Here is a 27768-nt window from a genome sequence, read left to right on the forward strand (position 1 = left end):
ACAAAGTTTTGAGAAATATCCAGTTTCTCCTTAAACTGGATATTTCTAGTGAGTCTCTATTGCCTTGGAATTTATTTCCTTCTACTCAGTCAATGAGTCCTTCGGGTTCAATATGTGTTCACTATTGATTGTTTGAACAGCAGCTCATCTCTGCAAATCCCCCTGGATATCTGTGCATCGATTATTCTAAGAGAGATCTTCGATCTTCTTCTACTCTTGATTAGGACACCGAAGTGCCAGTGAGCAAGGTGCTTTACTGGCAACTCATGCCGGTTCACTGATGAAGCCTTGATTGGCCTGAAAATAGCAAAGCGAATGGAAACTCTGTTTCAGCCGTTTGCTTTATTAACCATGAACCCGGAGAAAGTCAATCAGTGCCATTACTATGTGTACTCATGTCCCCAGACCTTAACCTCAGCTTTACAAGGAGCTGCAAATGTTAAAATGTAACAACAGCATCAGCGGGGTTCAATGAATTATTGATGCAAAGACCTGAGACTCTGAACTTTTCCATACGACTGCTTTTAGCAAAAACAAGTGCTTTGTGCTTAAAATCAGTTGGCTCACACTGTTAAATATAATGTTCAAAATGGATTAAATTCTCTGACACCGAAGAGCAGTTTTGCCCTCACCTGGTAGTTTTAAAGGCTACACAACGTCTGACGACCATCAGTCCGTGGCCATCTTTTCCCCCTGAAAGGCACGTAGGGGTTGTGACAGGAATGCATAATTGAGAGGCCAGGCCAGAAAACAGTCATGCCGTATGTCCAGTTAATGATCCCCCCACTTATGTATGTTCACGATGAAGACAGGGCTCGGACGCTGCGTAGAGCTTGGGCTGGATGAGCAATGGAAAAATGTAGATTTGCTAAATTTGGTTGGTTCATGTTGAGCAAAAGGCATTATCTTGGCTTGCTACCACCAACTCCCTTGCATAAAAGAAGATGATTCATTTGAAAAACTCTGCCTGTGATTAACCAGAGTAAACATGACCAGACAGATATGAATGGCTTATGTACAAAGCCCCAGTAAAAATAGTTAGATCCACATCTTCTACCACCACAACTCTGTGTCTGATGATCTAAACATTTCCTGTCAGTGTCCGTGGTGAGTCAGAGAAAGCTTTTATTTTTATGACCACATGTGCTTTTATTATCAGGACCAGACAAGATGGTGATGATGATTGTTACCTCGGGTCTTTTAGGGTTCCACGCAAAACATAATAAAATACTGTTATATTGATTTTCACTTTCATTAGTAGCAAATCCCATAGGAGGCATAATTTATCATGACAACATGAAACAACAGGCTACTGCTTATCATTTTATGGTCTTACAGCAGTTTTAGTAAACAGGTTTCAGACACATCTCACTTCTGTCAGCTTTTACCTCTTCATACAAACGGGATTGCGGCTTTTTGTTTGTTCAAAAGGTGGTTCTTTAAACAAAATCCATTCCTGCTAAAGGAACCTTAGATAAGAAATAGGCGATATGCATTTAAAAGCCTTGAATGAAGGTAATATAAGTACTGCTTGTTATATGCTCACTTGATTTCTTGGACTGAGCTAGATGAGAAGATCTGTCTAATACTTACATGTCCGTTCAGTATAATGTTGGTCCTAGAGGACATTTAGCTTAAAGCAGGAGAAAGCAGTCCAGTCAGCTAAGATCCCCTTTTCTCTTTCACATCTTTATGCAAAGCTTTCCTGGATCATCTAGCTTTAAAATGGCATCTTTGTTATTTAACTCTCAAGCAAGGAACTATCAAAGCTTTAGTCATTCTTGAGTTGCAGCTCATGATTTCTTATCGGTTTAATGAGTTATTTTACTCTTTTTGTTTTATCAGGTGTCACTGGGTGGTTTAAGGATGGTTTTGACTCAGCAGCAGACCTGGAGGTAGCGACACATCGCCTGTGCCTTTGGGCCCCTGGAACCCGGACTGGAGATGGTCCACTGGGCCGGACAGTGGTGGGCATGCGTCTGGTTCCAGACTGTGCTGGCCTTTGCCCTGGCCAACTGTGCGTCTTTGGCCCCCAGCCCTGTCAACTTCTCTGTTGTGTACACAATGCCTTTCTTCCAAGCTGGGGGTCCCATCCAAAATATAGTCAACAACTCATTTTACCAAGAAGTGTACGTGGCCTCTAAGAATGTGATCGAAGCTGTCAACAGAAGCCTGGAGAAGGTGTGGGAGCTCCGCACTGGGCCAGTGGGGGGCTCAGAGTGTCACATATGCAATTTGTGTGAGATTGACAAGAATCACAACTTTCCAGAGGACACAGACAATCAGGTGTTGCTGTTGGATACACTCTTTATGTATTTATATTCTTGTGGAAGTTCTCAGTACGGCGTATGCTATTTCCACCAGCTGAACCCAAATGGAGAGCCACCCTCTCTTTCAAAGTGTTTGTTCAGAAAGGGCTCAAACTCTGCTGCTAACTGTCCTGACTGTGTGGCTAGCCCTCTTGGTACGAAAGTCACAATGGTGGAGGAGGGTCAAACTGTCTATTTCTTTGTCGCGGCCAGTGTTAATGACAGTGTCACTCAGCGTTACAGCAAGAAGTCTTTATCAGTTCGCCGACCACTGGCCACAGAAGATGGTTTCTTCAGTGATGTGCGTGGTCTGACTGTCCTTCCCAGCCTGCGAAAGACATACCATATTGAATATGTCTACAGCTTCTTCACTCAGGAGTTTGTGTACTTCCTTTCAGTCCAGAGAGAGAGCCCAGATCAGGAATCGTCGCCTTTTCAGACTCGTCTGGGACGTCTCCCGAGGAACGAATGGGAAATGAAGCGGTATCGCGAGTTGATCTTGGAGTGTCGCTTTGAACCAAAGCGCAGGAGGAGGAACGTAGCCAGTGAACCTTATAAGGATATTGTGTACAACGTGGTCCAAGCAGCCCATTTTGGCAAAGCAGGCAGAGAGCTGGCAGAAGAGTTAGGAGCGGAGGAGGAGGATGACATCCTGTATGGTGTTTTTGCTGTCACCGACGACAACGGAGTCACGGAGCATGACTCTGCCCTGTGCGCCTTCCCCATGGACAATGTGAACAAGGCAATTGCTGATGGGGTGGATGACTGCTGTGAGTCTGGACCTGAGCAGCTCTCTAGAGGGCTCTGCCATTTCCAACCCTGTGAGAGCTGTCCACATGAGGTGAGCGCATCAGTCTGCAAATACACAACTATGAAAATGCTACTTCTTCTTCTAAATGCTACAGTTGCTTGGTCTAAGCTGGCAAAAAGGAAAGTATGTCGCGATAAGATGAGCAGAAAATTATCTGAACTTGAATAATTTATGGACTAACAAAGGTGGCTTGATAAAAATCTTGCACATGGGTGCAGAGCTTTAAAATATGTCTCTCATCTTCATCCAGCCTTGGTGCTGAAAATGAATCCATCACGGGAAGCCAAAAATTGTTTGTCTTGTAGTGGCAGGCTCCAAAAGTGAATCAATCCCTAAAAGACTCCCATGTTAAACCCTTAATTAAAAAGCCCATTTACAGCCTGGTACCAAAAATGGTTTTGGCTAGGGATGGGTACCGGTATCCGGTGCCATGATGGCACCGGTTCTGACATAAACGGTAGTAACCAGACCAAAAAGCAGCGCACATTTCGGTGCTTTATTTCGGTGCTTTATTTCGGTGCTTTTTTTCCCTGAGATGTCATACACTTTGGATTCTAGCCAATCATTTTACATTTCCGAGGATAGTAGGCGGGTCCAGGAGGGTCAGACTGTCTATTTCTTTGTCGTGGACGTACGTACGTAGCTCTAAAAGTTACGTACGTTCTTTTAGAGCAGAGCTACAGATTAAAAATGCCCAAGGCGAAGCGGTCAAAAGTCTGGCTGTACTTCACAGCAAAATATGCAAACTCAGCAGCCTGCAACAAGTGCTTTAAGCTGATACTGTGATACTGTCAAAGGAAGTAACACCTCAAATCCGATAAAACACCTGGCAACGGATACCGTTTTTTTTAAAAGCCAAAAAATGCGCCGTATTTGATAGCTTGCTGCGAGACCTCACACCGAGCGCATCTACTGCGGGTGTGGTGCCTGTTATCGGACCCGGAGTTAGCAACATCCCCCAAAAACCCGAAGAGGAGAGTCCTGGCCCCTAGCCCTGCCAGTGTAGCAGAAATGATGACGGATGATGATGGCAGCAGCAGCCGTTCTTCTCTGTGTAAGTAGCTTAATGTTGTTCGTGTATAATTTAGGTTGAGTAGGCTAACCACGTTATTAAATTAATGCATGTAAGGTGAACAGCAAACATCATCGTAGTTACATGCGGCTGTCTTCTTGTTAAATGGCAGATACTCCCTTCACCCTGGCCAAAAAGGCTAAAATGACCAAAGAAAAAGTGGAAAACAGTTAAACATGAGAGGTTTTTGGACAAAGTTTGTGTTTTTTCCATTGATTAAGCACTGCTTCCAGCCAAGAATGATACCATATATGCCCTATAGCTGCAGAAAAGGCTAACATTGTTATCTTTTTACAAAAAAAAACAGCTGAACATGAGAGGTTTTTGGACCAATTTTGTGTTTTCCATTCTTTAAGCACCGGTTTGAGCACCGTTTAAACACCGGTACTGTTTCAAAAGTACCGGTTTGGCACCGGTATCGGATAAAACCTAAACGATACCCATCCCTAGTTTTGGCCAGAATTGATAGTTTCTCCTTCCATCTTTTCTATGAATATTTAACTTGAAGATGTCAGACGTGTCCAGTCTTTGAATCATTGTGGTTTAGTGACAAATAAAACTTAGATAAATACACACTTATACCACATCTGTAAACAATGAGATTTCTGACAAAACCTTCACTAGGTTTACAAAAAAATGTTGATCAGACACAACCACACAGTGTTGTCACCAAAGCCAAAGCGTCACTGACGAGGCAAATCTCCCTGGGTTTCTGGCTAGGTCACACACATCTTATATGGAGCAGGGATTTTCCACTCAAAGGCGAGAGGTTTGCTGGATGAAGATTTGGGGTTTATTTGCAGCTTTTACATCAGACACTCGACAATGGAGCACATTTTTTGAGATGGTTTTGAGAGATATTTACAGACAATGCAGTTAGGAAAACAAACACTGGAAATTTCAGAACATCTGGTTGTTCTTGAATGCATCATTGCTTGGCTGTTTTGTGCACAGCTGGGATTCTCGGCATATTTGGCCAGCTTTTCCTACGTCTGGCTACTTCTGGCTTCATTACACACAGTATAAAACCAATGGGAGAGGTCTGGGTGGTATGACCATCTTTTATATACAGTCTATTGTATTCACCCTTGAATTTTTATGGTCATTCAGTTGAATCTATTTTCCTCTTTAGCCAGAAATGATCCTTTATTCATCATGTATCACCTCCTCTAGATGACACACCAATGAAAAGGAAAATTTTGTGGTTTCTGTGAAGCAATATTAAGGTTTCCATTTCAGTCATATTAGGAATGTGAGAAGCTTTTGCATCGGCAGTCATTTGGCAGCCACTGTTAAGTCAGAGAAAACAGGGATGCAGAAAGCTTTTTGGATCGCTAATAAATATGGAAAAAGTCTTACTACACTCATCATTATCTAGAAGGACCTGGATAGCAGCCAAGTGGGAGTGAGGGTCAGTTGGGACTGGAAAGGTTTGCCCCGTTCCCTTTTTATGTGACTTTAGTCAGTGGCCTTTTCAGGCGATGCGTGTGTGTTAAGATGTCTAATTTTAGAGATCTCAGAATATGTTGCTGCTGGTTTCTCATGGGAAAAGGCCTGTTTATTCCCAGATCCCATGCATATTTCTCATATTTTTTTGTGTTAAATTATGCAGTTTTGTCTTTTGGGGTAGGTTTTGGGTAGTGGGAGCTGTGGTAAGACATCTGATACCACAGTTACTTTAAGTAAATTCCAGTTTGAGAAACTATGAGTATTCCCACAAGGACTGGTTGCTATTACTGTAATGTTGCTGTGATATTGTAAAGCTCTATAATTAGTATGACTTCAGCTGCTGGGTATCCCAGATGATGGCACTTCAGGAGAAAGTGATTTCATAAAGTTTGGCAGAACTCGAGTTATGTTGCCCCTTCCTCTGCCTTTGGAGGAACACTTTTTGCTTGGACTAATGAAGTGTTCTTGTACTGGATCTTCGGTTGTTACTTTTGGCTGCTGGTCTGAATATTGAGTAACGTGACAGCGGGACTGTCCAATAGACTGAAACCTTGGTTCTTCCACTTCACAGCAGACCAATATATGCCAAAACTGCTGCCAAAACATCATCAACAAAACAGAGAAAATGTGACACAAAGACATATATGGCTTCCAGTGGCACTAGGCCACTAATGTCAGGCTTCAGTTAACTGGAGGAGACTTCACACTACAATTGGACATTGACTAGAAAAATATGGCAAATTCAAGCCTGTCTGTAAACGCGACAGCTCGGTGGGTTTTAAATAAATTCCATTAAAGCTTTGCAGGGGTCCAGAGTGGGCTCATGTTAACAATCCATAAAAATTTCCCTACATTCACTAAGCTCTTCAAGGTCAACTTAATGACTTACTGACATTCTTACTTACATTGTTTGTATTGACGACATATAGGCAGTGATGTATAGGGATTCTAAATATCACATTATTTTATTATGAATGTTATGTAAATTATAATAACAGGTCATAATATTCCAGAATTTGTATTTTTTCTTTTGAAAACACTTTTGAAACATTTTTTTCACTTGATATTTATTGCAAAACATTAAAATTGTAACACGGGCAAAAATGGACTCAGGCTCAGACCAGCTGAACAAGAATAGCAGTCGTAAATTTATTTACAAAACACCACGTGAAAGTATAGACAGTGTACAGGGCAGGGATGTGCAGCGGTCCAGGGGGAAAAGGGGAGAAAGTTCAAAACACGCTCCGCTCATTCGCTCCTTCCCAGCTTGTCTTCGGCACTCTTCTGAATCCAAACACACTCCGCTCACTCGCTCCTCTCGTATTTGTTTTCTACACACACTCTTACTCCATTCCACGCCACACCACCAGGGAAACAGATCGGGGGTACGGACAAGTCCGAGAACCTAAGCACAAGAGAACTGCGGTTAGCATAAACCCAGTAGTCACACGAGAAACAGGGTTTATCGGGGCTGTACTCACGAGAGTAACTCAACAAAGACACAGAGACCATGACAAAAATAAATTTTACTAAAAATAAAATGCATGCCACACGTGCTCTACACTCAAAAAGTGTAATTAAAATTAAGTCAAGTATATTGTTAGGGTTCAAATATTAAGGAGGGATACAGGAGGTAATCCAAATAACAACACTGATCTGGCCGGGTGGAGTCAAACGATGATTTTAATGAACACACGTGTGGAGAGACGAACACTGTTACACAATCAGCATCGATCTCTCTCTAACAATACACAAAACAGTTATTTTATATCATCAGGGAAATTTATAACACCCCTTCATGCGTTAAGCAATACAATACATACATACGTCAAATCAAAACCAAAACCACAATGACTTTTAACACAGTTTGAAAAAACAACATCGCCTCGTCTCCATCCCAGGTGTCTTCCTGTCGCTGCCGGACGCTCGCTTATTGTCTGGAACATCAGGCACACATTCTGCAACAAACTGTTCTTTTGCAGGCACAATTTTGCAGTCACAAGCAAAATATGATTAACCTCTCACCTATAAATGAGTCTATCTACTGTGTGTGTGTGTGTGTGTGTGTGTGTGTGTGTCAACCTGAAATGCACTCAGTTTCACCTCTCACCTCACCAGCTAAACCTTATTACCTTTCCACCAGACAGAAGGCCAGCACGTACACAACTGAAACTATATGTGTAATATATATTGAATAAATGTTTTAATCAAATGATACTCCTTAAAACTTAATAAAAGAATATGAACAAATAAAAGATAATAAAGAATAACCTGATATAAGTGTTTTGTAAGCGTGTATTGCAATTCCTTCCACAGCTCTAGTCAACCTCACACTGGATTGGCCAGACATATCGCCTTCAATTAATGGACTGAGCCACAACTCTTTTATAGGCACAGAATGCAATATGTATAAAATGAGTATAATCATTCCCATAACAAAAATTCAAAGATTGCCAGTATGTTTGCTCATCTCAATATGGCCTAAAAGCCATAAGCTGTGTTTGTTAGTACAATATGGATACTGCAGGTTAGATAATAACAAAAGGCATTTTATTCCATCCCACAATATTAAAATGGGTTTTAACAGGACCGACTTTGCACTTGTTTTTACTGCACTACAAACTTGGCCAGGTCTCCCTTGAAAAAGAGGTTTTTAATCTCAATTCAATCTTCCTGGTTAAATAAAGGTTAAATAAAAAATACAAAAAAACCCAACAACTTTTTAAAGTATATTTAAAAAGAACAAAGAAAACAAAATGAATATTCACGAAAGACAATACTATTCCATTACAAGTAAATGCTGCTTAGTGAGCTGCCTTGGTGGAGGTTTGTGTTCCTTGGTAGAATACTCCCTTAAATCAAACAGTGATGCTCCCTGCTCTGTATCTACAGCTCCAGGGCGATCCTCCTGTCAGTAATGCAAGGCATAAACATCTATCAAAGGCCTTTAGATTATTAAATAATCATATTATTACAATATTATTACAATATTATTGTATTATTACAATACAACCTATTCACGTCGGGCTTCTGGTGTGCCAGATACTTTGTTTCTCTTTGTCACCCCGGTGACGAGCTCAACTTATCTCACAAGAAAGCAGCTCAGTCTGTCGAACCACAACTGTACGTTTTCCAGAGATCAAATATTACAATCTAATAATATGGAACTGCTCAAGGCATGTAAAACAAACTCTATGCTCCCATGCGGTCGGACAGCTAATAAATCTTCTTTAACATACTATCATGGCTGTGTTCTTGTTTACATCAAAAAGCCTTTATATGTGATTGATGGTGTAGATTTGATTACATTTCCCATTAAACACTGACTTTAACAGATTTGTCCAAATGCAAGTCCCCTTAATAGTTATTCTCAAGGACCAACTTCATCACACAGCATACAGCAGATCAGACATTCTCAGACTCTGCTCAGTTGTCATAAAGAATCAGAATCGAAATACTTTATTAATCCCAGAGGAAGTTATGTGGTCAAAGTTGCCCCAAGACGGTAAGAACAGTAACGAACAAGTTAAAGTACCCCTCTTATCATACTAACTTTGTTATTTCTCTATAGAGGATGTGCAGATATTAAGGGTATACAATTACTGCAGTGTGCACTTGTGTTTTTAGATCAAGGAATTGTACAGAGAGATGGATTTGTTTCATGCTGCCTTTTAAGTTAAACATATCCCTGCAAATACAGTAATTTGAGTTAGAAAATATACCTGAGGGTATACTTACTAAACTTCTTCTACAGTTAAACCTAAACGACTGCTGATCTGCTGCTGAACACAACGTAATATGATATATCAAGAATAAGTGATCATTTTAATGCTCAGTATAAACTATTTTTTATGTCTATAGCCTGAAACACATTGACAGCACAACACTGCACAAGATCATACTCTCTTTTTCCAGCATAAAAGACAAACATCCTGTTGATACCCTGCTGCCACATATTGTGTGATACCGCTTCGCTGCAGCTTGCACTTGAACTGCTTTTTCTCTCACCGTTTCCTGTTGTCTGTGCCCTCTGCTGTCTACGACCTTTGTACTAGAGCATGGAGAACAATGCCACATGCAGAGACCATCCTACCATGGTGTCAAAGCCCTACTACAGAGTGGACCTGTTCAACAGGAAGATGACAAACGTCCTGCTCACATCTCTCCTGGTCACAACTATAGAGAACAAGACCGTGGCCCACATTGGTACCTCGACCGGACGCCTGCTTCAGGTATAGCATAATTTATCATCTTTAGCATTTGTCTTCATTTACTTGCTCCTCTACTAATGATCAACCCTTCATTTTGTGTTGGCAGCTTGTGCTGACAAGATCCAGCCCTGTCATCTTTGCCAATTACTCCTTGGTAGAAAACCAGAGGGTCTCCTCCATTGCTGCTGTGCATTCTTCAGAATATCTTCTCTTTGTGGTTGGAGACAAGGTACAGCTGCAGTCCCTTTGCACAGTATACCAATCTTATACTAGTCCAAGCTTAGCAGCCTCTGTGGGTAAATCGTGCTCTCACTATTGAAAGACACGGAGATCTGGTCACATTACAGTTACAAAAGAGCTGGGTAATTTTAGCACCTGCCCGGGTGTTCTCTTGCCTTAGGGCCAGCGAATGTCTTTCACTTTTAAAACGGTGTCACCCTTGTGACCATGAGAATCAATTAGTGGTTAATTAGAAAATTGAAGAACTTGAAATGACTGTCAGAGCCTTAAAGTGAATCATTAAATCAAACTGGTCACGTGACCTTAGAAAATGAAGCTCCTCTGAACATGTTTGTAATATTTTAATGACACTAGATAAGAGTCGTTTCAGCACTAGGAGCTGTCCAGCTGACCTCTTAAACAGACTATTGCTGAATGAGACCAAGTATCAGCTTACACGTCTCACTCCATGAACAGGATCAATTATTAAGGAGCAAAAAAAATGATTCTACAGTAGTTTTATGAAACTATGTCATTTACATTATCACATATATCTTGTTTAAATCCTGCATTTAAGATTTTTACATGTGTCCTGCTAACACTACGAAAGGGATGATCTACTCAGGTAGAGTAGATCATCCCTACAATACAAGAAACAAGGTATAATGCAGACGAACATGTCAGGCAGAATACTTTTCATATTTAATGTGAGAAATCAACATTTGGTTTTGAAAAGAACATTTCTTATGCTGCTTATAGGCTTCATTATATGAAAAATAAAATGAAGAGTTTTTTTCCCCTAACAATAAGTGTGTAAGATGAAAACGGTTATTACTCTGTTTTAGATGATCCAGGTGCCCCAAAGAGGACCAGGCTGTCAACACTTCCTGACTTGTGCCATGTGCCTGACTGCCCCAAAATTCATGGGCTGTGGCTGGTGCTCTGGAGTGTGCTCGTGGGAGAGCGAGTGCCACAATCGCTGGAGAAACGAGTCCTGCCCACCTGGGATCTCCGGAGTGAGATTTAGTCTAATAATCCACAATCTCTGAATCTGAAATCTACAACTTATGACAGCATTCATTTCCAATGGTGAACTATACATTGTCTTTTATTAACACAGTTCTTTCCACGGACTGCTCCCCCTGATGGTCAAACAGAGCTAACGCTGACTGGGTGGGAGTTCCAGTCGCCTTTGAGACCCGCTATCACCTCCAGAACCCACCAGATCCGACTGGGACAGACGTCCTGCACTGTGATTCCAGCCAAAAGCAACAACACGCAGTGAGTAACTTTGCAAGGCTTGTTTTGGTTCCAAGAACAAGGTTTTTGTGTTATAATCATTATCAGCAAATCCATCAAATCCATCAAAAAAAATTACCAAATTTCCCAGAGGAACCCACCCGAGGGATTAATAAAGTTTTATCTTATCTTATCTTATCTTATCTTATCTTATCAGTAGTTTTTTTTTTAATATCTTCGCCGCACTGTGATATGCCCTATTTATATTAATGCTTGCTCATTATTCTATAACGGTCTTTGCAAACAGCAAAGATAAGTCACCGAAGGTAATTTAGTCTCCTGTTGTAGTCAGACAGTTTTAATTCACCATGAAATTAAATTGTTAGTAGTTTTGTTGGACATGTCTAATGCAAGTGTTTTCTTCTGATACTCAGCTTGGTGTGTAAGATTCGCTCTGGGGCCACTGAGCTGTTCAAACCAGTCAACATTACAGTGGAAGTGCATGAGGGCAAAGTGGAGGGACGCTACTCTATTGAAGGGAAGGCAGAAATGCCAGGATTCACGTTTGTGGTAACCTTTGTTAATATCTTGCAATTCTTTTTTCCTTGTCTATAAAGAGGGTTTGATTTACCACAATATCAAAATAAACGGACTTCTTCAGGTTCCCAACATCACAGAAATCCAGCCCAACTATGGCCCTCGTGTTGGGGGCACGCTCATCACAGTGAGTGGGCCACACTTAGATGCTGGAAAGACCCGGAGAGTCACTCTTAACGATGTGGCCTGCGACATAAAAAGGTACAAATACAAAACTTTACGGGCTTTGTAGCACAATCACTTACTCAGTTTCTCAAGCGTTTGTCTTAGAGCTTGTAAAGTTGTCTTGGTTTTCAGAGGTTAAGAAAATGACAGTGTCGTTACTGGTATGATGTTTTAAGCAAACATGTTCAGGCTTGTTTGGAAAAGAATGTGGAAAAGTACTGGCTAAGCGTTAAAAGACTCACAAGTGAACTATTTTTTGCTCCAGTTCTTGATGATAACACAAATATATTTTAGAGCATGAAGCCTTTCGATTTGCTCCAGTTTGTCTGTTGTGACGTGTCACTCACACATAGCTTTGTCTCTCTGCAGGGTCACAGCGCCTAAAGGCAACGTGTCTTCCATCATTTGTTTGTCCAAAGAAATCTCAGAGGTGAGAGATGTTCCTCTGAGTGTGTTCATTGACAAGTCTCCTGTTCTCACAACAAAGGTGTTTTACTACAAGGAAAACCCAAAGATAACAGACGTCCGGCCCGACTGTAGCTTTGACAGGTAATGCCACAGAGACCTCAGCACAAAAACAGCTGCTGTGTGTACATACTTTGAGGGCATGATCGGAACATTTTGCATTTGCACTTCACTTTTGTGTATTATTCATTTTTCTGAAATGGCAGATTCGTTAAAAAAATGGAATTTAAACATCTGTCTTTTTGTTGCAGAGGTTCAAAGATTGTCATTGAAGGGGAGAACCTGGATTCTGTCTACCGCACCATCATCCGCTTTAAACCCAATGAGAGCCACCTGAAATCTGTGTCAACGGTACAGTTCCATCATCGATCATTGTAAATATACAGCGCTCAAAAAAATTAACAACAGGTGCACCAATGAGGCAACATTCAAAACGGGAATGGTGTTACAGCTGGAGGCCACTGATATTTTCCCTTCTCATGTTTTCTTACTGTTTTTTTTAACTCGTTTTCCATTTGGGTAGGCTCAGTGTCACTACTAGTAGAATGAGGTGATCTCTGCACCCTACAGAGGTTGCCCTGGTAGTCCAACTCCTACAGGATGGCACATACATTTGCTGTACTTCCTACCATAGTCTCAAGAGCATGGAGGAGATTCCAGGACCCAGACAGTTTCTCTAGAAGACTTGGACAGGGCCTTAAACAATCAGCAGGACAGGTGTCTACTCCTTTGTGCAAGGATGAGGATGAGATCAGCCAAAACTACAAAATGACCTCCAGCAGGACACTGGTGTTCAGAAACAGACTGACGAGGCCCGGCATCCTCAGTGTGCTCTGTGCTCACTGCCTGACACTGCTGAACTGCGGCACCATGAGCACATGAGAACATGTAACCAACATGAAAGGGTCTGGAGAAAGTAATCCTGCCTGTAACATAGTTTAGCATGGCTGGTTTAGCGGTCAGTCAGTGAAGGTTTCCAGGTCACGCAGTTCCTAAGGATGAAGGAACTGACACCAACTGGTCCCCATGCTCGCCCATACTTAAACCCAATAGGACACCTCTGGGAAATTATATTTCAAGTCCATCCAGAGCCACCAGGTTGCACTTCAGGCTGTACAGGCTTCATCTAGATCTGGCAAGAGATACCTCCCGGATACTGAGGAGTATTACACAACATTGTCAGGCATGCGTAAAAGCATGTGGGGGCCACGCAAACAACTGAGGAACATTTTGAGTAGCTGCAATGACATTTCTTTTGCAAAAAGGACTATTCTGCTGCATCATTTTTTAGGGTGTCTTTGAATTCAACTCTCTGTATTTTAACTCTGATAATTTTTATGCCCAAAAAAATGCTGCGACATCCTTTCATTCCTAACACATTACCCAGTCCGTGTCATTATAAATATCCAACATGATTTTTCTCCCTTTGAGATCCGATATGTTTTTAGTATTTTTTTGAGCAGTGTATTAAATTATAGAGTTTCTCTATTGCTTCTCTGGGTGATGTGCTTATATTTTACTGTATAGAACAAGCATTAAAATTTTATTACACTGTTTTGTTTCAGGAGTGCCTCGGCAAGTCTTTACCCACACGGATGGAATGCATGACCCCTGTTTTCCACAGGGATGAAACTGTAGAAGGATCGCTATCTTTTGATATGGATGGAGCATCAAGCCTGTGGAGCAAAGAGTTCTCCTATCACCCCTACGGCGAGCCCATACCTTTTGAAACAGAAGGACATGTTCTAAATTTGTACCCTGGGTTTGATGAGGTGTCACTACATGTAAGCTGTTGTGTTACTTCATTCTTACTTAAATCAATTCGAATGTGTGGAATTTATTGGAAATTTTAAATATCACACGTTTTGATCCTGTTCTTAGCACCAAAAGCTGAACCTGGTGAGCTCCTGCATGACCATCATTATGACGGTGGCAGGTGTTGATTGTGGTGCTAAAGTCCTGGATAATGAGATAACCTGCAGGATCCCCAAAAACATGACCATTCCTAGTGAGGGACTACCAGTGAAGGTCGGTCAGATGGTTATAAATTGATTAACTTGATTCAATATGGAACTTGGGGTCCTAAGTTTTACTGTCTCTGCCACTGATTAGTAACCATTACTGTACATCACTAAGTTGTCTGTCCTGTCTCGTGTACCTACAAGATAGGATAGACAAGTAACTGTTGGATAAATTCAATATTTTTTATATGAACACAGATCCCATCTCCACCATACTGATTCTGGCATTCTAACTATGGGTTCTGACCCCATATCTATATAAAAGACCAGTTTCTGTGCTTTTTTTGACATTCAAATTAAAGAAATTACAAAAATTAACAACATGGAATAATCCATCCATCCATCCATCTTCATCCGCTTTATCTGAGGCCGAGTCGCGGGGGCAGCAGCCTAAGCAAAGAGGCCCAGACCTCCCTCTCCCCAGCCACCTCCTCCAGCTTATCCGGGGGAACACCAAGGCGTTCCCAGGCCAGCCGAGAGATATAATCTCTCCAGCGTGTCCTGGGCAGTGTTGCCAATTTAGCGACTTTGTCGCTATATTTAGCGACTTTTCAGACTTTTCAAAAAAGATGTGAAAGCGCATATGGCTTTTACTCTCAACAAGCAGCGGGTGCTGTAACGCAGTCAGTTCTTCTTTTACTCTTATGCTGTTTTGTGGATCAGGTTTAAAACTACTTATAAACACACACACACACAAAGTAACTCCACCAGAGTGCCTATTTCGGGTCATTTTTGCCGGTCCAAGCCCGGGTAAAGGAGCAGGGTTGGAATTGTGACATTACAAGAAACAATAATTGCTAAAAGAAATTTAATTTGTAGTTCTAAATAAATTCTAAATGCATTTAGGACGTTTTTTGCTCACTTTATGTCTCGTCCACGATGTTATTTCTCTTTCCAGCAGCGTAGGTTACAATTACATTAGCATGACCAATTATGCAAATTAGGTGATGACGTCATTTAGCGACTTCTAGCGATTTTTCTTACTGAGGAGTTGGCAACGCTGTAGTGATGGGATTTCCGGCTCTTTTTAGAGATCCGGCTCTTTCGGTTCGACTCACTAAAAAGAGCCTGCTCTTTCGGCTCCGAACCGGCTCTTCAGGTTGTTTTGTTGCTTTAATTAATTTATTATTAACAATAATATTAAATTATGCACAAAAGGAATTACTAACGTAAAAAAAGTGGTTTTATTTATATATGTTTATATATAAATATATGCGGTGGCCCCTAGAGACAAAACACGTACAAACTCCAAAACACATTTCTAGCATGAACTGAACTTCCAAAGCAGAGCTACTAGATCACTTAAATTACACAATTGAAAGCATGTTTGTGTATTTATACACAGGCACTCATATATATTCAAATAATTTAAAAACAATGTTCATTTACCTGTTACTACCACACACCAAATCCGGTCGTTGGTACTTGCTGGCTTGTGTAGCCACTAGGTAACAAAAGCTCAACACTGCGCCTAGCATTCTGGAGCACATCTGTTGACTTTTGTACGTGTTTTGAGTTTTTATGTGCTTCTGAGTTTGTACGTGTTTTTACATGTTTTGGAGTTTTTACGTGTTTTGGAGTTTGTACGTGCTTCAGGGTTTGTACGTGCTTCAGAGTTCGTACGTGATTTGAAGTTTGTATGTGCTTTGTCTCTAGGGGCCACCGTAATTATACTTTTATTTATTCACTCCACATAAAATGTAATAAATAAATCATATAATACAAAAATCAACTATTCAAATTTCAACTTTTAACTATTTAAATTTTCAGCTTTTTCCTTTTACAAATTTAAAGTTCAACAACACAAAACCCTGCAAACCACAACACAATTCAATATAAATTAAAATATGAAAACAAAAATAACATGCATATTCTCTGTCATATGGGCCCGCATGAATAAACTTTCTGAATCCTTTATCATCTGCAACTGAAAATAGTTGTGGATGATTACTATACCTTTCTAATGTGACGTTGTTGTCCCTGGCTTTCTTTCTCTCCCTCTGGCTCTGTTCCTGTGCTACTGAGTGTAACTACCGCCCCTCCCCCCTCTGCCCAGTGAAGCAGAAAAAAAGTGCGAGAGAGAGGCTGAGAGAAAGAAAAAAAAAAAAACACGTGACGGCTCGCGATAAGGACCCGGCTCGCGTCGTTCACGTCAAAGAGCCGGCTCTAAGAGCCATTTCGTTCGCGAACGACCCATCACTACAACACTGGTCCTGGGTCTGCCCCGGGGCCTCCTCCCGGTGGGACATGCCTGGAACACCTCACCCAGGAGGCATCCTTGTCAGATGCCCAAACCACCTCAGCTGGCTCCTTTCGATGTGGAGCAGCAGCGGCTCTACTCTGAGCCCCTCCCGGATGGCCGAACTTCTCACCCTATCTCTAAGGGAGAGGCCAGCCACCCTTCGGAGGAAGCTCATTTCCGCCGCTTGTATCCGCGATCTCGTTCTTTCGGTCACTACCCACAGCTCGTGGCCATAGGTGAGGGTAGGGACGTAGATCGACCGGTAAATTGAGAGCTTCGCTTTTACACTCAGCTCCCTCTTCACCACGACGGACCGGTGCAACATGGAATAATGAGTTGTGATATTTCATGATTCCTTGAACTTGCTAAATTTGCTAGTTCAGAATAAGCTAACCCTATTTTTAGCTTACTAAATATTAAGTGACTGTCAAGACACCAAAATAAGCTAGTTTTAGCTTATTAACATTTAACCTAAATTTAATATTAAAATAATATGTTGACTGTAATGTATTACTTATCTTTCTGGAAGTAGGCAATGGATTGGAATGTCAGCATTTTAAATTTGCACTAATGTGTCGTATACAGTGTTGGGGTCAATACTAAACAAAAACTCATGCATCACACATTACTCGCTTCTTTTCTTAAAACTAATGCAGTACGTGATTTAATTACTCCCCGTAGAAAGTAATTTCTTACACTACTCGTTACTTTCATGTAACATGACCTAAAATACATTGCCACATAAATACCGGTTAACAGTGTTAACCTTCGGCTGCATTCCACACGCTGATACAAATCAGTACTTTAATGACGACATACACGATGGCTTTCTTTTTTAAGCGTGAACAAAGCCCACTACACAAAGCAAGGCAAGTTAAAAGTGATCATCGGAGTGATTCTCCTGCAGAAACACGTGCAGGTATAAAAGAGAAGTTACAATGCTACATGTCTGAATGCTCATCACAGCTACTGTTACCTGCAGAAGGCTTTGGCTGCTGAGTTGTGTGCACTCAATATTGATGTCACTTAGGGGTCTTTGATACCTTTGTGTTAGCGTGCTGTGAGTGCAGATGCTTGTACTGAGCTGATGTAGCGTTAGCAGTATTTGTGTCAGCAGCTGTTTCTGTCTTGGATGCACTTTGACTCTTAAAAATAAAAGTAGCGTCCATATCTCCAAGTAGCGTCCTCCTCCTTGCTGTCCACCAGGCGTGCAGATACTCTTTCATGTATAAACAGAATACTATAGAAAATTATGGATCTATTAGAGATGCATGCTTTTTGTTTAAAGTGTTGAGCCATCCACCATAAAATCAACATTTAACGTACAAATTAATATTATTATTAATTTTTTTTTTTTTTTTTTTACAGCTGAGCTCATACAAAATTAGATTTTTACTAACTAACATTGGTTAGAGCATATGTGGCAAAAACTTACATAAATGAATGGTTTACTCCAGATCTACAGAAATACTAAACTTGTGATTTATGGACTTTATTGTCTTAGATCTCCATCAACGGACAGGTTCACAACGTTGGCACAGTGGTGAGGGTCAGCAACCATTACATGGTGGGGATCGTTTTGGGGATCCTGGCAGCTCTGGTTGCCGGGGCGGTGCTGGCCTTTGTTGTCATGAAACACTTAAGGAAGAAGAAGAAAGGTTAGCGCCGCTTTCATGTGTGGACCTTGACGAGTCATGTTTATACAACTGCTAGCGGGTGTCAGTGTGATGAATTACTAAAGTCTTTCAAGCAGAACATCTCAGGTTTTGTATAGGATGTAAATGTGTTCCGCTGTTAGGGTTGATGATTGAACACGATTGTGAAATGTTTTTCAGCCTCCATGGTAGAGTCACGTTTAACCCACAGCGCCAACCGCTGTGGTACAAATAATGTGGAGATGTCACCTGTTGGAGACTACAGAAGAGGTGGCTATCTAAGCACATATATAATATTCTTTACTCTAATTATTGCTGATTTTCCTTTGACAAAAACCCCTTCATAAACTTAATAACTTCATGCCTGTCTTTTTCTTTCTCTGTGAACTTTTACTAGTAGTATCGCTAAGTCCTCCCACCCCCTTGGTGGGGCCGGTAGCTTTCCCCAGCCTGACCTATGCTGCAGGGCGCATAGATCCGACCCTCACTCCCCTCCTTCCTACAGAAAAGATCCCTATCACTAGTTTTAGGCCAGAGCTGCTGGAAGAGGTGAAAGATGTTCTTATTCCTGCCGAGATGCTTGTTGTCCAGAAACATCGGATTATCGGAAAAGGTAAGGACTTGTGCGCGTGAAAAAACTTGCTATGGAACCCAAGCATTATATAATATTTTGAAGCAACTCTGTAATTATGTCTCTCATTTTTGTTGCAGGTCATTTTGGAACCGTCTATCACGGCTACTTCACAGACTCCAACAACAGAGAAATCCACTGTGCTGTCAAGTCTTTGAATAGTTGAGTATCTTCTGCTTCTCGAGGTTTGATTTATATGTTTTACGAAAGAACCCGAGTGTCTCTGCTGTGGAACAAAGTGCTAAGAGTATCTGTGATGTCCTATGAGTACCTTTCAGAAGAGGTTCTCTCTGTAATTCCACTGTCTTCTCAGAGGCCATCAGAAAAGACTTATTACATGTGTGTGTCATCAGGAATAACAGATGTGGAAGAGGTGGAGCAGTTTCTGAAGGAAGGCATCATAATGAAGGGCTTCCATCACAGCAATGTGCTTTCTCTGTTGGGCATCCTCCTGCCACAGGAAGGGCTCCCTCTTGTGGTTCTGCCATACATGAAACACGGGGACTTGCGGCATTTCATACGCTGCGAGAAGAGGGTGTGATAACTATATTAAAATATTGGAAATTCTTTACCTCGTTTATGAGGAACCATCTGTTAAATACCTAATAAACTATCATTTCCTTTTGTTTAATGAGGTGTGTCTTGTTGTGTGTTCATGGGATTTCTTTAGAACCCCACTGTAAAGGATCTGATTGGCTTTGGGCTGCAAGTTGCCAAGGGGATGGAGTATTTGGCCCAGAAGAAGTTTGTGCACAGAGATCTCGCTGCACGCAACTGCATGTGAGTTTCCAAGACATGCAGAGAATTTAGCAAATGTTTCAGTGTCTCTGTTAGACTTAAAGCATTTGGTTTCGAGAGAATCCTTCAGTTGGCTTTTCCTTTCTTCAGGCTGGATGAGTCGTACACGGTGAAGGTGGCGGACTTTGGCATGGCCAGAGATGTTTTCGATAAGGAATATTACAGTGTTCAGGACCACAGGAAGGCTAAACTGCCTGTCAAGTGGATGGCCATCGAGAGTCTGCAAACACAAAAATTTACCTCCAAGTCAGACGTGGTACGCATATAAAGATTTACTGCAGTAAAGTTGCATTTAAAATGTATTTTATTTGATTTCCATTACACTGTTTGCATTAAAACGTTGTATTTGAGTGCTTTATGCACATTTGCTGATATTTGATGTATATATTTTGTGTCTTTGGATACAGTGGTCCTTTGGTGTTCTGATGTGGGAAATGCTGACCAGAGGAGCCAGCCCCTACCCAGAGGTGGACCCATACGATATAACGCACTATTTACTGAAGGGCAGGAGGCTTCCTCAGCCACAGTACTGCCCTGACCCTTTGTAAGTAGTAAGAATGAAGTCGTTTTATGGCCCCAAATTTCTGATTCACTCCAAAAGTTATTGCAAAAATACACTGTTGTATATGTGTAAGTGTTGATGTGGATCCTACCAATGCTTAAGTAGTTCTGGTACAAATTAACAGCTGCAGGGTAAAAAAAAAAAAAAAAAAAAAATCATGACTCAAAGTCCAGATAATAATGACAAGATGTTCAAGTGGAGTGATACCTGTAAATTCTCCACTACTTTGTATTTTAACATGGTTATGCAACACTGTCTTGGAGTTAATGTTTATGTGTTTCGCACTCACACAGATACACTAACACACAACTGACAATCCCCCCACACACACACTCTAGTGTGACCGTACTTTTGCCTTTTAATGATAAACTGCTTAGGTGGTGATCTCTTGCTCAACAACTAAAGAGTAACCATGCATGCCCCGTGTCCACTGAGGCCTGGCAACACATTCAACATGGTCTGAGGACTCATGGAAGGGAGTCACCTGGACCACCTAGATCAGAGCAAATCAGAGGAACAATACTTTTTAATTATATAATCACTTTCTTGGTGGTCCATTCACTTCTGGGAATGGTGAAACAAACCTAACCTGGCTTCACCCAAATGTAACAAAATTCACATGTCATTAATTAAATATTTTCAAAATATTTTTTGCCAGCTCGAACCATGAACCTCTAGGGATCTCATCTGGTTGCCTATGTGAGCGTCCTAGGCGCTGGATTGTCTCACAGCTGTACACAGCCTGGCAAGCTGTTTCACTCGCTCTAGTCTTTGTGCTAATGAGCTGCTGGGTACAGATATATGCTTAGTGTTCAGACACAGGAGAGCTATCCGTCTCATTATCCAACTCTCAGCATACAAATCTATGCCATCTTCTCAAATTGTTGTGCTTCACGGCCCTGTAAACCCTGGTTCAATAAAACAAGTCTATGACACACATGCCAATCAAAATCGTTCCTACATGCCACGTAGTCATCAGGAGAGGATTAACCAGCTGCAGCAACACATACAGTGTTTCTGTGTGAGTCTGCTGTAAGTCTGAAATTTTTCAGGGCCTGGCAAAATTTACGTGAAAATGTCTAATTCCTTATACAACATTTTAATTGTGCTTGTATTTTTTCCCCAGGTATAGCATTATGCTCCAGTGCTGGGACCCGGATCCAGAGTTGAGGCCCAGCTTTGCTACACTGGTGTCAGCTGTCTCCACCATACTGTCTGGCCTGGAAGGAGAGCACTACATCAGTCTGAATGTCACCTACGTCAACCTTGACCAGCCTCATCCCTACCCTGCCCTGACTGAATCCGCTGATGAGTATGACTCCACAGACGTTGAAGACTCGGGCTCAATGTCTTCTTGATTCACCTCCCCCTACTTACACCCTACTTTAAACTGGTTCTGGTGCTAATAGCAGGCGCACAAAAAAGGAAAAAACAAACAAACTTCCGTCTCATCACACCAGTGTCTTTTACCTCAGTGGATTTGAATCAGAAATGCTGCTTTTCACCGGAAAAGCATAAGTAGTTGGAAAAAGTGAGAAGGCCCAACTGTGGGCTTTAGGTTTGTGAACCAAAGGAAAAAGAAAGACAGAGATAGCAAGATATTCTTCACCGTAGTGCATTAGGTAAGTAAAAAGTACCTTCAAATTACGAACACCTACAGACATGCAGACACTACAGCTCACAGATGCTGGGCGCTGAAGAAGAAAAGTGTGCTTTTTGGTGAGCGAGGCATTGATGAGAGGGGAGCTCAAGTGCTTATTTCTGACAGTGGATTAAGAGGCTGGTACTGCATTAGTTCTGAATTGGTGCTGCGCAGAGCTTTTGCTGATGCACATGTTCTTCCTGTGTGTCACCACATAAGTGCAAAAACATTTGGAACAACTCATGTAGGCTATTCTCATTCATGTTTGCGTTAATGCTTTAGCTTTAATGGAGATTTAACAGTGGAGAAGGAAAAGTCCAGTTTTGTTCATTCCTTCCAGTTGAAGGCAGCATTTCAAACACTCAGCATCTGACATATCCTAGTAGTTTGTTTGGGAACTGCATGCAAGTAGACTCTACATTGGTTGAATTCCTGTAATTCTCTGCAGCACTTTCGGATATAAAATACAGTACTGGAAATGTCAAATGGGATAAAAATAGCATAATATAATAGGCTCTTAAACCTGGGCCTCCACAAATGGATCCAAATAATAAAGCATACTTCATCATGTTAGATACCACCAGTAAAATTCAAACCTTAAAACTGCTTTAACATAAAGTTATTTATTGGCTATTTCCAATATATAAACTGGTAACCAATAATATGTTAGACTGTAGTAACCAGCTATTAACCAGCTAGTTTTGTCGTACTAGCTGGTTAGTAAACGAAAGAAACATTATAATACAATCATAAAAAAAAAACAAAGTACACTCTGTTTGGATTCTACAATTTTACATATCAGGACATAATAAAAATAATCTGGTCGTCAGCTGGTCCTGAAATGAAATAAATCCAGTCACAGATTAAGTATAAAACATGACATATTATCTCATGTCTTTATTTATTTAACAAAATTAAGCCAAAATGCAGAAGCAGTTGGTGAAAAACTAAGTACACCCTGACTATTTCCATAGAAATTTAGAGGGTAAACAGCAGCCAGGTGCTGTTAAATAAAAGCACTTTATTAACTGATCATCAGCGAGTGTGAGCGCCTCAATAAAACTAACGTTTTGGCAATATGCCGGTCTCACGCATTCAGGCGTTTGTTACCCCAATGCGAAAGAAAGATGTTGATGTCCATCAGTCTGAGAAGGGTTATAAGATTATTATAAGATAAATATAATTCTACAGTGAGAAAGATCATTACAAGCGAAAAGCATTTAAGACAGCTGCCAATCAGCCCAGGAGTGGATGTCCCAGCAAATTCACCCCGATTGTAAAGTTGAAAGCTACATCTCTACAGGCCTCAGTTATCATGTTAAATATTAAAGTTCATGTCAGTTCATTTAGAAAAAGAAGGACCGAGTGTGGCTTGTTTAAGGGTTGCCAAGAGAAAAGCTCCTCTCTCTAAAAAGAGAATTACAGCGTGGCTTAGGTTTGCAAAGTTGTATCTGAACAAACCACAAGACTTCTTGAACAAAGTCCTTTAGATTTAGATTTAGATGAGACAAAGTGGACATGTGTGGCCATGACGCATTGCAGCATGTTTGACAAACACCAAACGCAGCATATCAGCACAAACACGTCATACCAACTGTCAAGCACAGTGGTGGAAGGGTGATGATTTGTTTTTTATTTTTTATTCACTGCTTACTGTTCTAATGTTGGACTGTCGAATTGATTTGCCTATTTTGGGCTAAATAAAGTTTTGTGAATTGATTCAGATTCTGATTTGGGTTTGTTTTACAGTCACTGGACGTGGACACCTTGGAGTCATTGAGGTGAATACAAACTCCTCTGTATACACAAAGTATTGTAGAGTCAAATGTGAGGTCATCTGTGTGAGAGCTAAAGCTTGGCCCAAACTGGTTCATGCAGCAAATCTGCAACAGAATGTGTGAAAAAGAAAAGAATCATCGAGGTGTTCGAGTCCAGACTTCTGATTGTAATGTTATGGTGGTGACTAAAGAGAGGTGTGCATGAATGAATGAACTAAAGTAGCATTGTGAAGAACAGAGGCCAAAAATATCTCCACAATGATGTGAGAGCATCAAATCAAAAACAATTCAGGCTATTGCTGCTAAAAATGACTCTACAAGCTACTGAATTACAGGGTGTAATTACTTTTTCACACACTGCTTATATATTTTGGCTTGGTTTTTAGTGAATAATGACATAATCTTAATAAACTTGTTCACCTGTGGTTGTATTTACCTAATTCTAAGACCTACCGGCAAGTTCTGTTCCACAAAACCTTAAAACTGACAGACTGCACAGTCTTCAACCATGACTGTGTGTCTGTTAGCAGCTAATTTATTAGTCATTGGCATTAAGTCATTAAGTTAGCCTTAATGTTAGCTAGCTTGCTACAAATTACACAAAACAGCTTTGCCAGGTTGGACAAAGTAAAGCACTTCCGGTCCAGGGGTTCATTAAATAAAAAACACAGTTTGGGGTTAAAAGGGTAGCAGAGTAAATCATATCCAGCAGTGTTGCTTTTAATTATTTTGCTGTATAATGATTCCTCTGCATATTTTGTATCAAACTATAAAGTCTCAACATCGACCACAACTCTGACATCACCCCATTTCTAACTAGATGTGTGCATGAGATAGTGTAATTAAGTATTTATTTGTTTATAGCTGTGTTCTCATCCTGTGGAACATGAGTAAATATTTGTGCAAGCTGCCTTTTGCATGCCACTCAATCATTTTTTCTTTCTTATTTTTTTTTCTGTGTACCATTCGTCTGTTACTGAATGAGTCACTTGTTGCAGTTCTCCACTAGGGGTCGGTATTCTTTTAGAAGTCATACTCACTGGCACCGATTTGCTCCTTCCCTGTCAGTGGATCCAGATATATTTAGTGGTTTCATTATTTTTGGGGCTGCAAAACAGCACAACTGACCAAACAGCTCCCACCTCCAGCCGATCCTCACAAAGATGCCACATAAAATTGTAAAAACTGACAACAGACCAAAATTGTTTCCCCTTCTTTTCTTCTTTCACTTGTTCTTCCCATAAACATTTGGCTGGAGCAAATGACTGCATTTTCAATTAAATGAGCTGAAGAAACAGCCAACCGAGACATCTGTCAGTCTCCCGAATAAACCAAACAAGTGTCTCACCAGCATACAGTAGCGACTCCCTGGGCTGGAAACAGGCGACACACACAACAAGCACACTCTCCCCACAACAGAGCTGGAGCCAAATAAAACCAGAGGGAAACAGACATCATAAAGTTTTCCCTTTTTTCATGCTGCCAAGAACAAAAGTCAATCCCCGCATGGTGGGGCCTTTGATATAGATGGAGAGCGCGAGCCCAGCTTATGTTGTCAAAATGTGAGTGTGTGCGTGTGCTTAGTGTGTGTGTTTGCAAAGCCACATTTTGCACTGCAGAATGCACAAAATCCACAGTGGTGAAAAATCAAGATAGCGATGATCCTCTGTTTCCCTCTCTCCTGTTTTTGTCCATCTCTACTTCCCTCTTGTTTTGTCTTGGCTACAAAAGAACCTGTGAATAGATTTGCTGCTGTATGACCATTTCAAGCCTCATCCTTTTCTCTGAGATAAGTTTATCATTAGGTCCCCTAGTTGAAAGCTATTGAAGTGCATCTCATTTCTCCTTTCCTATTTATTAATACAAACTTGACAACACACACAGTCTATTAAAAATAAAACCTCAACGCTGATTGATGTGATGCACCGAGGGTGTGTGATCTGTGTCCATATCCCATACGTGCCCTATGGCAGGCTTACCAGAGGGATAAAGAATAACCGGTGCTTCAGTGCTGTGTCATATTTGGAGAGAGGAAATGCAATCTGTGGAATTGGCCATCTGAAGGAGACTTATGAAATTAGTAGGCTAATTATTTCCATTTCTTTGTGAAGATGGCAGATTCGCAAGTGCTAGAGGCAAATTGGGAGCTCACGGATTCTTTTCCATCTGCTTTATTTTAAAAAAAAGTGCAGCGAAAAACCCTATGGAACCAGCAAAGCAAAGCGCTCATTATATGCACAGCCAGAAACGATGAAAATGACAAAGAAAAAGGTCCTTGCGCGCACATTCGGAATTTGCATTCAAACAAGGTTATTTTGTGTGAGCAATTGTGCCCTCATGAGCCGTTGAAGCTCAGCCAGGATATTGTCAGCCTTTTTGTTTTTTTGTTTTCTTTTTTACAATCTACTCAGAATCCTTCTATCTTCTGCAGAAAGATAAAAATTTATATCGAACGATCAAATAGGACTTTCCTTTATATTGCGCTGTACACCCCACATATCACAAGCTTTAGATATGAACACATTTTGTTCTAGCAAAAATAAAATAACTTTGCACCATGTTGGACTGTAATTGGTCCCATTTCTTTGTCCCCACTCTTAGTACTTATTGCAACAACTCAGTTTATTACTTGTTGTGTGGTGAGGATTTTCTCTGACCACTGTACACCATAAATGATGCTGGCTACATTAGGTAAATGTCCTGTCCCTGCTGTTGGGTGTGGGTGGCCTACATTTATTTTCTTTAGCAATTTAAAAACAGAAATGAAAGAAGATGAGGAAGAGCAAGATATGCTTGGGCTTCTGCTAAGAAAAAAAAACTTTTACTGACATATTCAGCACCCTTACAAATCTTTAAAGCAATTCCTGTGTCGTCACTTCAGCAGGACTACACCAGACAAAATTAGTGGTAAAATAACTTATTCATGAGAGACTTGTACAACAAACGTTTATCATGTAAACAGCATTTGAAACATGTTTACCTAGAGCAGGGGTGTCCAACTAGTGATGGGTCGTTCGCGAACGAAATGGCTCTTAGAGCCGGCTCTTTGACGTGAACGACGCGAGCCGGCTCCTTATCGCGACCGTCACGTGGTTTTTTGTTTTTCTTCTTTCTTTCAGCCTCTCTCTCGCACTTTTTTTCCGCTTCACTCCGCACGCGAGCCTTGTGCTTTACGCTGGGCAGAGGGGGGAGGGGCGGTAGTTACACTCAGTAGCACAGGAACAGAGAGAGAGAAAGAAAGCCAGGGACAACTTCACATTAGAAAGGTATAGTAATCATCCACAACTATTTTCGGTTGCAGATGATAAAGGATTCAGAAAGTTTATTCATGCGGGCCCATATGACAGAGAATATGCATCTTTTTTTTGTTTTCATATTATAATTTATATTTAATTGTGTTGTGGTTTGCAGTGTTTTGTGTTGTTTCACTTTAAATTTGTAAAAGGAAAAAGCTGAAAATTTAAATAGTTAAAATTTGAAATGTGAATAGTTGATTTTTGTATTATATGATTTATTTATTACATTTTATGTGGAGTGTATAAATAAAAGTATATTTACAGCCCCTAGAGACAAAGCACATACAAACTTCAAATCACGTACAAACTCCAAAACACGTAAAAACACATACAAACTCCGAAGCACTTACAAACTCCGAAGCACATACAAACTTCGAAGCACGTACAAACTCAGAAGCACGTAAAAACTCAAAACACGTACAAAAGACAACAGAAGTGCTCCAGGATGCTGGGTGCAGTGTTGAGCTTTTGTTACCTAGTGGCTACACAAGCCAGCAAGTACCAACGACCCGATTTGGTGTGTGGTAGTAACAGGTAAATTAACTTTTTTTTAAATTATTTGAATATATATGAGTGCAGTGTATAAATACACAAACAATACACACA

General features: G+C 40.8%; 1 protein-coding gene across 2 annotated transcripts; it reads left to right on the forward strand.

The window, feature by feature from the left end:
- The first annotated feature begins 20 nt into the window (after positions 1 to 20).
- Positions 21 to 27760, forward strand: mst1rb (macrophage stimulating 1 receptor b). 2 transcript variants are annotated; one of them, XM_085159591.1, is made up of 20 exons: positions 21 to 3150; positions 9697 to 9873; positions 9959 to 10081; positions 10917 to 11087; positions 11192 to 11352; positions 11745 to 11880; positions 11972 to 12108; positions 12442 to 12621; positions 12789 to 12888; positions 14103 to 14321; positions 14419 to 14565; positions 18305 to 18458; positions 18636 to 18725; positions 18856 to 19068; positions 19167 to 19247; positions 19440 to 19621; positions 19757 to 19866; positions 19975 to 20140; positions 20292 to 20428; positions 21573 to 27760. In XM_085159591.1, the coding sequence occupies exons 1-20, from the start codon at positions 1945 to 1947 to the stop codon at positions 21802 to 21804; spliced, it is 4122 nt and encodes a 1373-aa protein (XP_085015717.1). In that variant the 5' UTR covers positions 21 to 1944; the 3' UTR covers positions 21805 to 27760. The 2 variants fall into 2 exon arrangements, with proteins under 2 accessions (XP_085015717.1, XP_085015716.1); XM_085159590.1 differs by having other exon boundaries at positions 1945 to 3150; positions 18853 to 19068.
- Positions 27761 to 27768: the final 8 nt, after the last annotated feature.

This window comes from Neolamprologus multifasciatus, chromosome 5 (genome assembly GCF_963576455.1).
Source record: "Neolamprologus multifasciatus chromosome 5, fNeoMul1.2, whole genome shotgun sequence".
Classification (NCBI taxonomy): Eukaryota; Metazoa; Chordata; class Actinopteri; order Cichliformes; family Cichlidae; genus Neolamprologus; species Neolamprologus multifasciatus.